The sequence below is a fragment of the Neofelis nebulosa genome, chromosome 15 (assembly GCF_028018385.1).
Source record: "Neofelis nebulosa isolate mNeoNeb1 chromosome 15, mNeoNeb1.pri, whole genome shotgun sequence".
NCBI lineage: Eukaryota > Metazoa > Chordata > Mammalia > Carnivora > Felidae > Neofelis > Neofelis nebulosa.
Window position 1 is genome coordinate 1,218,407 of NC_080796.1, and position 13,732 is coordinate 1,232,138.

Sequence of the window (13,732 nt, forward strand, 5' to 3'; positions counted from 1 at the left end):
AGTCCTTGATTAAATTCATTCCAAAGTATTATGCTCTTTTTGATGCTTTGGGGAAGGGGATTTTTTCCTTATATTTCTTTTTCAGCTATTTCATTGTTATTGTTTAGAAATGCAACTGATCTCTTGATGCTGATTTTGTCATTTTTTTTTTTACTACATATAATCTATTGTCAAATTGGTTTCCATACAACACCCAGTGCTCATCCCAACAGGTGACTTCTCAATGCCCATCACCCACTTTCCCCTCTCCCCCACCTCCTATCAACCCTTAGTTTATTCTCAGTGTTTACGAGTCTCTTATTGTTTGCCTCCCTCCCTCTCTGTAACTTTTTCCCCCGACCCCCCCACGCATGGTCTCCTGTCAAGTTTCTCAGGATCCACATGTGAGTGAAATCATATGGTATCTGTCTTTCTATGCCTGACTTATTTCACTTTGCATAATACCCTCCAGTTCCATCCACGTTGTTGCAAATGGCCAGATTTCACTCTTTCTCATTGCCAAGTATCATTCCACTGTATGTATAAACCACATCTTCTTTCTCTATTCGTCGGGTGATGGACTTTTAGGCTCTTTCCATAATTTGGCGATTGTTGAAAGTGCTACTGTATACATTGGAGTACATGTGCCCCTATGCATCAGCACTCCAGTATCCCTTGGGTAAATTCCCAGCAGTGTTATTGCTGGGTCATAGGGTTGTTCTATTTTTACTTAGTTGAGGAAGCTCCACGCTGTTTTCCAGAGTTTGCATTCCCACCAACAGTGCAAGAGGGTCCCTGTTTCTCCACATCCTCGCCAGCATCTGTAGTCTCCTGATTTTTTTCATTTTAGCCACTCTGACCAGTGTGAGGTGGTATCTCAGTGTGGTTTTGATTTGTATTTCCCTGATGAGGAGTGACGTTGAGCATCTTCCCATGTATCTGTTGTCCATCTGGATGTCTTCTTTGGAAAAGTATCTATTCATGTCTTCTGCCCATTTCTTCCCTGGATTATTTGTTTTGTGGGTGTGGAGTTTGGTGAGCTCTTTACAGGTTCTGGATATTAGCCCTTCCTTTATCCGATATGTCATTTGCAAATATCTTCTCTATTCTGTCCGTTGCCTTTCGGTTTTGTTGATTGATTCCTTTGCAGTGCAGAAGCTTTTTATCTTGACGAGGTCCCAATAGTTCATTTTTGCTTTCCATTCCCTTGCCTTTGGAGATGTGCCAAGTAGGAAATTGCTGCAGCGGAGGTCAAAGAGGTTTTTTTTCCTGCTTTCTCCTCTAGGGTTTTGATGGTTTCCTGTCTCACATTCAGGTCCTTCATCCATTTTGAGTTTATTTGTGTGTATGGTGTAAGAAAAGTCATCTAGTTTCATTCTTCTGCATGTTGCTGTCCAGTTCTCCCAGAAGAAAGAGACTGTCTTTTTTTCCCATGGGATACTCTTTCCTGCTTTGTCAATGAGTAGTTGGCCATACATTTGTGGGTTCACCTCTGGGGTTTCTATTCTATTCCATTGGTCTGTGTGTCTGTTTTTGTGCCAATACCATACTGTCTTGATGATCACAGCTTTGTAGTAGAGGCTAAAGAGACAGAGTGTTAACAGGGGAGGGGTAGAGAGAGAGAGACAGAGACAGAGAGAGAATCCAAAGCAGGCTCCAGGCTCTGAACTGTCAGCACAGAGCCCAATAAGGCGCTTGAACCACAAACCACGAGATCATGAACTTAGCCGAAGTCAGAAGCTTAACTGACTGAGCCACCCAGGCACCCCTGCATCTTAATGTTGATTTTGTATCCTTCATCCTTGGAACAGCTTTTTGGTGGTATCTTCAGGATTTTCTATATATAAGAATATGTCATCTGCAAAAAAAGACAGTTTTATTTCTTCTTTTCTGATTTGGATGCCTTTTATTTCCTTTTCTTGCCTGACTGCTTTGGCTAGGACTTCCTCTATCCTGTTGAATAGGAGTGGTCAAGTGGGCAACTTTGCCTTGTTCTTGAACTTAGAGTAAAAGCTTTCCGTTTTTTACCACTGCATATGATGTTGGCTATGGGCTTATCATATTGGGCTTCATTATGTCCAGGTGTGATAATTCAGTACCCACTTTGTTGAGAGTTTTTATCCTGAAAAGATGTTGAATTTGGTCAAATGCTTTTTCCTCCCATGCTGGGATGATGATATGACTTTTTTTTACTCTGTTAATGCGGTGTATCAAATGTATTTATTCGATTTGATTCTGAAGGATAATTTTGCTGAGTAAAGTATTCTTGATTGGTAGTCTTTTTTCTCTTAGCACTTTGAATATGTAATCCCACTGCCTCCTGGAATGTAAGGTTTCTGCTGAGAAACTGCTAATAGCCTTATGAGGGTTCACTTGTAGTCACATAGTCTTTCCTCACTCTTTTTCATTCTTTTGACTTTGTTCTCTGCTGACTGGATAATCTGAGAGTTCCTGTCTTTCAATTCACATTTTTTTTTTGCTTGACCCATTTCCTGTCAGTGATCACTCTTGCTTTTTTCATCTCCTTCATTATACTCTTCAGCTCCAGGATTTTTGTTTAGTTAGCTTTTACTATTTCCAGCTCTTTGTTAAGCTTCTCATTTTATTCATAGAGTGTTTTTCTGATTTTATTGAATTGGCTTTTTGTGTTTTTCTTGTAACTCACTGAGTTTCCTTAAAACTGCTATTTTTGAATTCTCTTTTGATTAAATTACAGATCTCCCTGTGTTTCCGATTGATTACTGGAATATTATTGTGATCCTTTGATGGTATAACATTTCCTTGATATTTTATATTCTTTGCAGTTTTGCATTGCTGTCTTTGCATTTGAAGTAGCAGTCACCTCCTCCAGTCTTTAATGACTACCTCTTCAGTGTGTCCAAACCTGATTTTTTTGCTCCAGTGGGATGCTGGAAATTCTCTGCAGGACACCTGGTTTTCCAAAAAGGCTCTCTCATCCACGGGTGATTATCTTAGAGAGTGTTTTCTAGGGAGGGGCTCACCGATGTGGCTGAGAGGGAGGGGCTGGAGGCGCTTTATGGGCTATTGCTAGGTCCACAGATTAGACTGTAGTATGTCTGCCTGTTACCTGATGCACGGGTAGGCAAGACTTTTCCTCGGTCCCTTGGAATATAGTGCTAGATCCCCACAGCTCCTGCAAAGGCAGTTTTGCCCGTGGGTGGATAAGATGCCAGTTTGTTGTAGGTGGGGAGACGCAACAACGTACATCTTGTTCAGCTATGATACTGATATCGCTCTGACATATGGGTATTTTAAAAGTAGTTTTTCCCCTAAGATATTTCCCTGATTTCTTCTTTCATGTTATATGGACCTCCTGCTACTTTAAAACTTTGTTGAAATTAAGCATTCTTATATTTAAAAGCAAAGCCAAAAATAGAGCACACATCTAGTTATCACTCCCATGTCTAAGAGTCACTGCCTTTAGGAAATGAACTCTAACTTTTTAGTGTAACCTTCAAGGTTCTTCAGAATTTCTTTCCTGACTGATCTCTTACTACTTGCTTCCATGTATTTTATGGTTTTTTTTCCAAGTTCCTATAAGCTTATACTTTTTCCTTTCAAGGCACCTAGATGCCATCTGTGTAATCTTTGTGCTCACATTCTAATCTCTAAGAAAATGGTTTTCTCCCGTTTCTTTCCCTGGTGACCTCTGCTGTTTATTTTCCCTCTTCAGTAAAGCCTTTCTCGTCCTCACTTACAGCTTTTCACATGTCAATTCTTACAAATCACATTGTATTCTAATTGTATATTTACCTGTGTTTGAAGCAACAGATGAGTATTTCCTTTTGTACGGTTGGTACTTCAGCACTGTTCTCTGAATTAATCAAATTAAGTCAGATAGGTAAAATTCAGAACTTGATGAAAATGGTCTTTTTATTCTTTATCAGTAAAATTATTAGAAAACATTGGCTTTTTTATGGCTTTTTAATGGCTTTGTTTTTTTTTTTTAAGGAGGGAACCTGGTTTACATGTGAAGAAGTTAAAGAAAGGTGAAAATGAAAAAGGGACATCAAAAGGATCTGTGATCACACCAGTGTTGCAGAAGGCAGATTCCCTAACTGGTGGTCCACTACAAAAGAATGATGGCAGCCATTTCAGTGAAAAGGATCAGCATGAAAGCAGGTAAAATCTATAAATTCTTTATGTGCCTGTGAAGGAATTTTAGCAGTGATTACCTTTTGTGGAAATAAAATGCTGTAGTGCAGGTAGGTCCAAGCTAAAGCAAGAAATACTCAACATATCAAACACACTGCTTGAAAAGTTGTGATGAGGGTAAGTGACTTTGTCAAGGAGCAGTTTCAGTAGTCACCATGGAAGCATGGAAGATGAGTAAGTGTAAACAACTCCTTAGAGCATTTTAATTGGGAAAGGTAATAGAGAAATGGATGATAACTGAAAAAGAATGTGAATTGCAAAGGCATTTTCTTTCTCTTTTTATTTTAAGATGGGAGCTTTTAGAGTATGTATTCTGTTGGAAATGATCAATAGAGATAGACATGGTTAGTTAATTTAATATTGTTTGCATTTCCAAACATTAGGAAGTTTGTTGATTGTATTACATTATCTTTTAAAGATTATAGTAATTGTCTTTAGTACTCTTATTCATGTGATTTTGTGCAAGAAGTTGGTTTATTCTGAATTGGTTCCACAATGGGGTATTCTCATACAATTGAATATGCAGATTTAAAAATATATATGTATGTATGCAAGTATATATATATATATATATATATATATATATATATATTTACATATATGTTTATATATATATTTACATATATATATTTATATATATATTTATATATATATGGCTATATAATTTCTTATATGTATGTATATGTATATTTATTATATGTATATTATATGTATAATATACATATGTATATGTATATGCATAATATACAAATTAGATGTATAATTTCTTATATATGTATATATAAGTATATGTGTATAAGTTCTATATGTATATATTTGTATACACACACACACACACACACACACACACACACACCCTTATCATAAATGTATGCAAACACTGAGGCCATTCTGAATAAAACTAATCCTTCCTTGATGATTTTAGATATCCAGTGCCTTTGATAGTATCACAAATAGCTATGATTGTGTTAGGGACTTTAAAGTATCTGGTTCTATTAAATTAATATTATTTAGGTTCTGGGGAAAGGGGAAGATTTTGTTTATTTACAATTGGAAAAGAAACTAGTAATCCATAACAGATTATTCCTTTTGGACTAGAGAGCTCTAAATTACCAAAACCATGCTTCCTGTACCAACAGTGCCATTGACACAGATTGTATGCTCAATAAGTATGTGTTAAATGTGGAATTAAACAGTGGAATGAATGAATGAATGAATGAATGCCTGTTGAGGAACTTCTCTAGAAGAAGCAAATCTTTAGTTTACTGAAAGTAGATTTCTCATCTTGCCAAGTATAAAGTCTCTTAAAAAATGTGTAAGATTCAGAAATTGTTATGTATCACTATAGCTAGAAATCGAATCATAATATAGATTCATTTGCTGTCATATTAGTTAGAAACACTGGAGTATTACTTTAACCACATAGTATAAAACACATGCTTTGAAGGCACATTCCTGGGTTTGAATTCAGGGTCTGTTCTTGGCCAGCGACGAGGTCTTCTTGGGAAAGTCACTTCGACTTTCTGTGCCTCATTTTCTTCCTGTGTAAAATACCTAATATAATAACCTACTTCATAGGATTGTTGTGGGGCTTCAAATACCTTGAAGACATGTAAAGTGCTCATAGTAATGCCTAGAGAGTAGTTGCATAGTGAGTCTTCAACACGTTAATATCATGATTGTTAAAAAGGGGTTCTTTCATATGGGGACTTAACTTGCACTTTCCATGTAGGTTTTAGTGCCAGTAAAAGTTTATTTTTAGTAAAATGACAACAACACAAACAATGGTATCATTCCTATCAAATAATGCAAGTAGCATTAGGATTTTCCTTTGCTTTTGTTAGTTATTACCTAACTTTAGTACTTTGTTGTGCTTGCTTCAGCAGCACATATACTAGAACTGGATACACCTAATCCCTTGTTAATATTAGCAGTAGTATGTTTTCTATGTTGTTTAATGTTACTCTGTTGTTTAATCCCCTTTGTAGAAAATTAGATTCAAATGCAGAGATTTTATATCAGAAACAATAGGTTTAGATACGCTTTGTATTTTAAGTATTTAATATTTGCCTGAAAAGAATTGTTTTTTTTTTCAGACCTGCAAAGAAAATTTCTAAGAAAAAGAACAAGGTAAGCAAAAGAGACAATGTAATTTTATTTTATTTATTATTTGTTTTATTTTTATTTTATTATATTATTTTGATACATATTTGTTAGGAATATTGTTCAGTGGCAAAAAATTACTTTATGAAAGATGTAGTGAAAAAATAGAAAATCTTCCTTTGTTGTAGAGACATTTGCTGTGAGAAAGTTATTTAGAAATACTAGCTATGGATAACAGTGTCTTTTTGATAAAAATCCGTTCTTTTAAAAAGTCTCTATGGTTTTGCTTTTAAATGTTCATTCACTTATTTTTAAAATGTATTTTGAGAGAGAGCACGCACAAGTAGGGGAGGGGCTGAGGGAGAGGGGGAGAGAGAATCCCAAGCAGGCTCCATGCTGTCATTGTGGAGGTCAACGTGGGACTCAAACTCAGGAACCCTGAGGTCATGACCTGAGCCAAAATGGAGTCGGATGCTCAACCGATTGAGCCAGTCAGGTGCCCCTGTTTTTGCTTTTATAAAAAGATGGCTATTTATCACTTCTCTACAACTAGTATATTTTATAAATATTTGGGGGACATTTTGAAATGGCATTATTCATTGGTAGGTCAAAAAGCAAATTACTTCTATGGATGATCTTGTCGACTTCATTCAGTCATCTGAAACAGCTTCAGAGCATTGTGAGTTGCCTTACTCTAAGAATTTCATGTTGCTGATTGAACAACTTGGCATGGATTGTAAAGGTACGTATATTGCTGTAGTAATATGTGCACACCTTGCCTACTACTGCACCATAGAACACTGCTGTATTATAGAGCTGCTCATCTCAGAAATATGTTTTATATTAAAATAAAAGCAGAACTATTGTATCCTCTCAGCCAAAGAGTCATCATTTCTACTCTACCTTTCTTAGAGAGAATGGCACATCTAATGTGTTTGTTAACTCTGCTTCTCTTCTGTGCCTTCACCCAGTTCAGGTCATTATTTTTCTCCTAGATGACTGAAATAACTTCAGGACTGTTTTCCCTGCTGTTCTACCACCCAGGACCTTGGTCTACACTGCAACCATAATTAGTATATGTTTTTAAAAAATGTGTCTTTCATCATGGTACCCCCTTGCTTAAAGCTTAGCTAGTACTTCTCATTGCTATTAGGTTAAAGGCCACAGTCCTCTGGCTTCATCTTGTATTGTTTTACATCCTTCTTTCCGTCTGTGTCTTATCCACTGTTTTAGACATTTCTTCCTGTGAAAGAGCTTTTCGTTTCCAACATTTTTAGTTCATATATGAAGTTTAGTTCATATATGAAGTGTGTCATTTGATAGTTTTGACATATGTTTACACGTATGAAACGATAACCATAATCCAGACAGTTAACATATTCATCACCCTTAAAAATCTCATGTCCCTTCATATTCCCTTATTATGAAGCTGCCAAATTGTTTTCTAAAGGAGTTGTACGGTTTTCCATTCCCAACAGCAGTCTGTGAGAGCACCAATTCCTACATACATATTCATGAACACTTAGTATTGTCAGCTTTTTAAATCCTAGCCATTCGGATGGATATTTAGTATATATCTCATTATGGTTTCAATATACATTTCCCTAATAACTGATGAGCATATTTTCATGTGCTTGTTTGCCATCTGTGTATCTTCTTTGAATTGTCCAAATCTTTGGTTGTTTTAAAAATTTGTTTGTTTGTTTTCTTACTTGTTGAGTTTTCAGAATTCTTTGTATATTCTAGACACAGTTCCTTATTTTGTTTTCTTTTTTTTGTGGTTGTTGTTGTTGTTGTTGTTTCCACTGAGGCATTTTATTTTCACATATGTATTACATCCCTAGAAAAAGAATCCCAGGATTTCCCCTTCTGTGTGTTTTCATCTTCCTTCTTCATGGTCCATGACTGTAGCTGAGGTGGTCAGTATAATGAAACCAAACTGAGCAGATTATTCTGCCATTTTTCTAGATCTTTGCATTTTCCATCAATTCTGGGGCCAGTCACTCCACGCTTGCTTAACCTGCCTGTGAGTTTCACAACAATTTACCCAACTCTTTTGATCATCAATGATTTTAAATTCACCAGTGTAACCATGCTTCATCATCACAGTTAGAAAGTGGACAATGTCTTTGGAGCATGGCCTAGTAAGAACCTGGCGTTTGCTTCTCTTTTCAGTATTGTTATGCTTTGGGAAGCATCTGCCACGACATTCACTTGCATCATGATGGTGGCACAGAAAGATGGTGGAAAGAGCTAGGTACAGTTCCTTTCTCACCTCTCTTTTTTTTGCAAGGTTTTTCTTCTCCCACTCTGTGACTTTTCCTTGTCTCAACAGTGTTTTTAAATTTTTTTCAATGTTTTTTATTTATTTTTGGGACAGAGAGAGACAGAGCATGAATGGGGGAGGGGCAGAGAGAGAGGGAAACACAGAATCGGAAACAGGCTCCAGGCTCCGAGCCATCAGCCCAGAGCCTGACGCGGGGCTCGAACTCACGGACCGCGAGATCGTGACCTGGCTGAAGTTGGACGCTTAACCGACTGCGCCACCCAGGCGCCCCTCAACAGTGTTTTTAAAGAGCAGTTTTTCTTTTTGGTGAAGTCCAGTTTACACATTCATTTGTTCTTGTATGATTCTTGCTTTTGGTTTTCATATCTAAGAAATATTTGCATAGCACAAGGTCACAAAGCTTTTATCTCATGCTTTCTTTTAGAAGTTATATAGTTTTAGGTCTTACATTTAGATCTATGACTGATTTTATATTCTTTTTTATTTGAGATACAGAGTATGGACACAAGTTCATTCTTTTGCATATGGATATCTAGTTGTTCCAGCACCACTTATTGAAAAGGCTGTGTTTTCTCCACTTTATGCCATTGGTCCTTTGTCATAATAAGTTGGCCACATATGTGTGGCTTTATGTATGGGCTCTATTCTGTCTCATTGATCTCTTTGTCCATCTTTGTACCAATATTATGCTGTTTTAATCACTGCCAGTTTATAAGGATTTTTGAAATCAGGTAGTGTTTGTCGTCCTGCTCTGTTCTTTTCAGTGTTCTTCCGCTACTCTGGATCCTTTGCATTTCCACGTGAATTTTAGAATCAGTTTGTCTGTTTCTTAAAACAAACAAACAAACAAACAAACAAACAAACCACAACTCTGGTGGTCTTCTGGAAATTAAGTTTAGATTATGTTGAATCTACAGATTTATTTGGGGAGAATTGGCTTCTTGACTCTATTGAATCTTTTAACCCCTGAACAGAGTATATATCTCTCCCTTGATATAGGTCTTTTAAAATTTTCTCAGTAATATTTTGTAGTGTTTAATGTATAGGTCTTTCTGTCTTTTATGATATTAACTGTGATTATTTTTTTATTTTAAGTGCAGTTGTAAATAATACATCTTAAATTTAATTTTTTTTAATGCTTACTCTTGAGAGAGCGACAGAGCATGAGTTGGGGAGGGGCGGAGAGAGAGGTAGACAGAATCTGAAGCAGGCTCCAGGCTCCAAGCTATCAGTACAGAGCCCGACGTGGGGCTTGAAATCACCAACGGTGAGATCATGACCTGAGCCTGAGCCCAGTGCTTAACCAGCTGAGCCACCCAGATGCCCTGAAATTTTAATTTTTGATTCTTTATAGCTAATATATAGAAATACAGTTGATTTGTGTGTAATGATTCTGTATCCTCCAACCTTGATAAATTTATATGTATGGATATATTTAATATTAGAGAGAATACATGAGCAGGGGAGAGGGGCAGAGAGAGAGAGAGAGAGAGAGAGAGAGAGAATCTTAAGCAGTCCCCATGCTCAGTGCGAGCCTGACATAGGGCTCCATCCCATGACTCTGGGATCATAGCCTGAGCTGAAATCAAGAGACAGACATTCAACCGACTGAGTCATCCATGTGCCATAATACATTCATTTATTAATTCTAGTAGCGTTTTTCTTAATCCTGTCAGATTTTCTACATAAGCAAAGGTCATAAAATTCATTTTTAACTACTATTTTACTAACAATGGTAAATATTGTAGACTTGTAGCCAATACATTCTCTGTCACAACTAATCAGCTTTTCCATTGTACTATAAGAGCAGCCAATAGATACTGCATAAATTAATGGACATGGCTGTATTTTGATAAAATTTAATTTACCAAAACAAGTATCATGGACCATAGGCTGGAGATTGCCAACTTCTATTTTGTGACCATGTCCTTGCTAGTAGAGACAGTTTCACTTCATTTTCTATCTGGATGTCCTTTGTTGCTTTATCTTGTTTGATTGCATTGGCTAGACCTGCTAGTATAGTGCTGAACAGAAGAAGTCATTCAGTGAATGTCATTCCTGTCTTCTTCCTGATCTTATAGGAAATGCATTCAGTTTTTCACCATTGTTTATAATGTTAGCTATAGAGTTATCATGACTTGTTTTGTTTTGTTTTGTTTTGTTTTAAATCATATTGAAGTTCCCTTGTATTCCAGGATTGCCGAAAGTTTTTATCTGGAATGGATGTTGAATTTTGACAAGGAACTTATTTTATCTACAGAGATAGATACGGTTTTTGAATCTTAAACCAACTCTGCATTTCTGGGATAAACCCCATTTGGTAATAACAAATTATCCCTTAGCGTATTGTTAGATTCCCCCCCCCGACAAACACACATGGCTATAGTTTAATTAATTAATTAATGAAATATAATTTATTGTCAAGTTAGCTAACGTACAGTGTATACATCGTGCTCTTGGCTTTGGGAGTATATTCCCATGATTCATTACTTACATACCACACCCAGTGCTCATCCCAACAAGTGCCCTCCTCAATGCCCATCACCTATTCTCCCCTTCCCCCACCCCTCCATGAACCTTCAGTTTGTTCTCTGTATTTAAGAGTTTCTTATGGTTTGCTTCCCTCTCTGTTTGAAACTATTTTCCTCCTTCTATTCCCCCATGTTCTTCTGTTAAGTTTCTCAAAATCCACATATGAGTGAAAACATATGATATCTGTTTTTCTCTGACTGACTTATTTCACTTCACATACTACCCTCCAGTTCCATCCATGTTGTTGCAAATGGCAAGATTTCATTCTTTCTCATTACCAAGTAATATCCATTGTATATATAAACCACATCTTCTTTTCCCATAAATCAGTTGATGGACATTTGTGTTCTTTCCATAATTTGATGATTGTTGATAGTATAAATGTTGGGGTACATGTGCCCCTATGAATCAGCACTCCTGTATCCCTTGGATATATGCCTAGTAGTGCAATTGCTGGGTTGTTGGATAATTTTATTTTTAATTTTTTGAGGAACCTCCACTCTGTTTTCCGGAGCAGTGGCACCACCCATGCATTCCCACCGACAGTGCAAGAGAATTCCCATTTCTGCACATCCTTACCAATGTCTGTTGTTTCCTGTGTTGTTAATTTTATCTACCCTGACCGGTGTGAGGTGGTATCTCAATGTGGTTTTGATTTGTATTTCCCTGATGATGAGTGACGTTGAACATTCTTTCATGTGCCTGTTGGCCTTCTGGATGTCTTCTTTGGAAAAGTGTCTATTCATGTCTTCTGCCCATTTCTTCCCTGGATTATTTGTTTTTTGGGTGTTGAGTTTGGCCAATTCTTTCTAGAGTATGGATACTAATCCTTTATCCGATATGTCATGTGCAGATATCTTCTCCCATTCCGTTGGTACCTTTTAATTTTGTGGATCGTTTCCTTTGAAGTGCAGAAGCTTTCTACATTGATGAGGTCCCAATAGTCCAATTTTGCTTTTATTTCCCTTGCCTTCAGAGATGTGTTGAGTAGAATTTGCTGTAGCCAAGGTCAAAGAGGTTGTGGCCTGTGTTCTTCTCTAGGGTTTTGATGGTTTCCTCTCTCACATTGAGGTCTTTCATCCATTTTGAGTTTATGCACGGTGTAAGAAACTGGTCCTGTTTCATTCTTCTGCATGTTGCTGTCCAGCCCTCCCAGCACCATTTGCTAAAGAGCCTATCTTTTTTCCATTGGATACTCTTTCCTGCTTTGCCAAGGTTTAGTTGGCCATACATTTGTGGGTCCATTTCTGGATTCTCTATTCTATTCCATTCGCCTTTGTGTCTCTTTTTGTGCCAATAGTATACTCCCTTGATGATCGCAGCTTTGTAGTAGAGGCTAACGTCTGGGATTGTGATGCCTCCAGCTTTGGTTTTCTTTTTCAACATTATTTTGGTTATCTGGGATCTTGTGGTTACATACAAATTGTAGGATTGTTTGTTCTAGCTCTGAGAAGAATGCTGGTGCAACGTTGATTGGGATTGCACTGAATGTGTAGATTGCTTTGGGTCATTATCGACATTTTCACAATGTAGCTTCAATGCCAACTTCGTGAAAGCTTGTCTTATCTCTCTACTGCTTGCAGTCCTGGATACTCCAAGTAAACTGTAAACATCCAGATCTGTGCCCACTAAAATGGCCATATACACTATTAGGAAACAGAATGACCCTTTTCAGGTCCCGGACGTAGTCATTTTCATTGAACCAGACTCCCATTCTTTCTCTGATACATGTTCTGATGAAAGTGAACATTCAGATATACAGCTGGTTCCAACTGAGAGGATATGCAGGTTTGAGAACTTGTGTTCACGTTACTCCAAGAGCGAATCAAGCATCATGAAATTTTCTCCCAAAATGTCAATCTGTGTAGGCTCAGTAATCTCCACTTCCTCAGATCACAAAAGATATCAAAATACTTTGAGGAATCTAACCTTCTTAACATTCTGTTTCTCCTTTCTTCCTTTAATCCTAAATGTCTAAATCTTCTCCTTACCTGCGAATGGTCTCTGGCTCATTTCTAACTCCTTGTCATGCAGCCAAAACATACGTTTGTAAAGTATAGCGGTGGAGGTAACAAATATTCAGACTAAAATAAGCAACCAGAGGAAAATCGAGAACATATTGTCCAATACCACCATGGGACAAGTGGTTCTCCTAGGGGTCCTTCTCAGCGTGGGTGTGGTGGACTTGATCTGCGCCAAGCTTCAGGGCCAGGTAGAAACTGCCGGTAAATGCAATAGGAAGGATTTCTGGCTGCCATCAGCCCAGAATAGGATGTGGGGAGAGGGGAAGGATGGGGACATCCCATGAAGGAGAATGCTGGCATATGAAGTCTCTGGCAGGACTAGGGTGAAAAGAGCCTGAGTAACTGAAGCTTAAGTGAGAGAAAGGGTCGCAAGAAGCTGGGAAGCGAAGTCAGAAGAAGGGTGATGATGTAGGTAGTGAGAAAAAGATGGGGAGCTAGAACACACAACTCATAGCAGGGGCGGAGATGAAGGGAGGAGAGACAGGTGCACAGGCATTGGGATTTCCCTTCCAGAAGGCCATGCCTCTGCCACTGCCGCCGCCTCCCGCTCCAGCAGAGCCTGGGGCCCGGCCCATGCCCACCTCAGTCTAGGGGGGTCGCCTCCTACAGCTACTCCCCCACCTTCAATTCC

The 13,732-nt window shown here is 37.9% G+C and overlaps 1 protein-coding gene across 1 annotated transcript in view; it reads left to right on the forward strand.

The window, feature by feature from the left end:
* The window catches only part of LOC131496444 (ankyrin repeat domain-containing protein 26-like), a 99,835-nt gene that overhangs the window by 36,133 nt on the left and 49,970 nt on the right, over window positions 1-13,732 (forward strand). Inside the window, 3 exon segments of the mRNA XM_058701993.1 lie at window positions 3,952-4,122; window positions 6,252-6,285; window positions 6,865-7,000. Coding sequence (XP_058557976.1) covers window positions 3,952-4,122; window positions 6,252-6,285; window positions 6,865-7,000 — 341 coding nt within the window.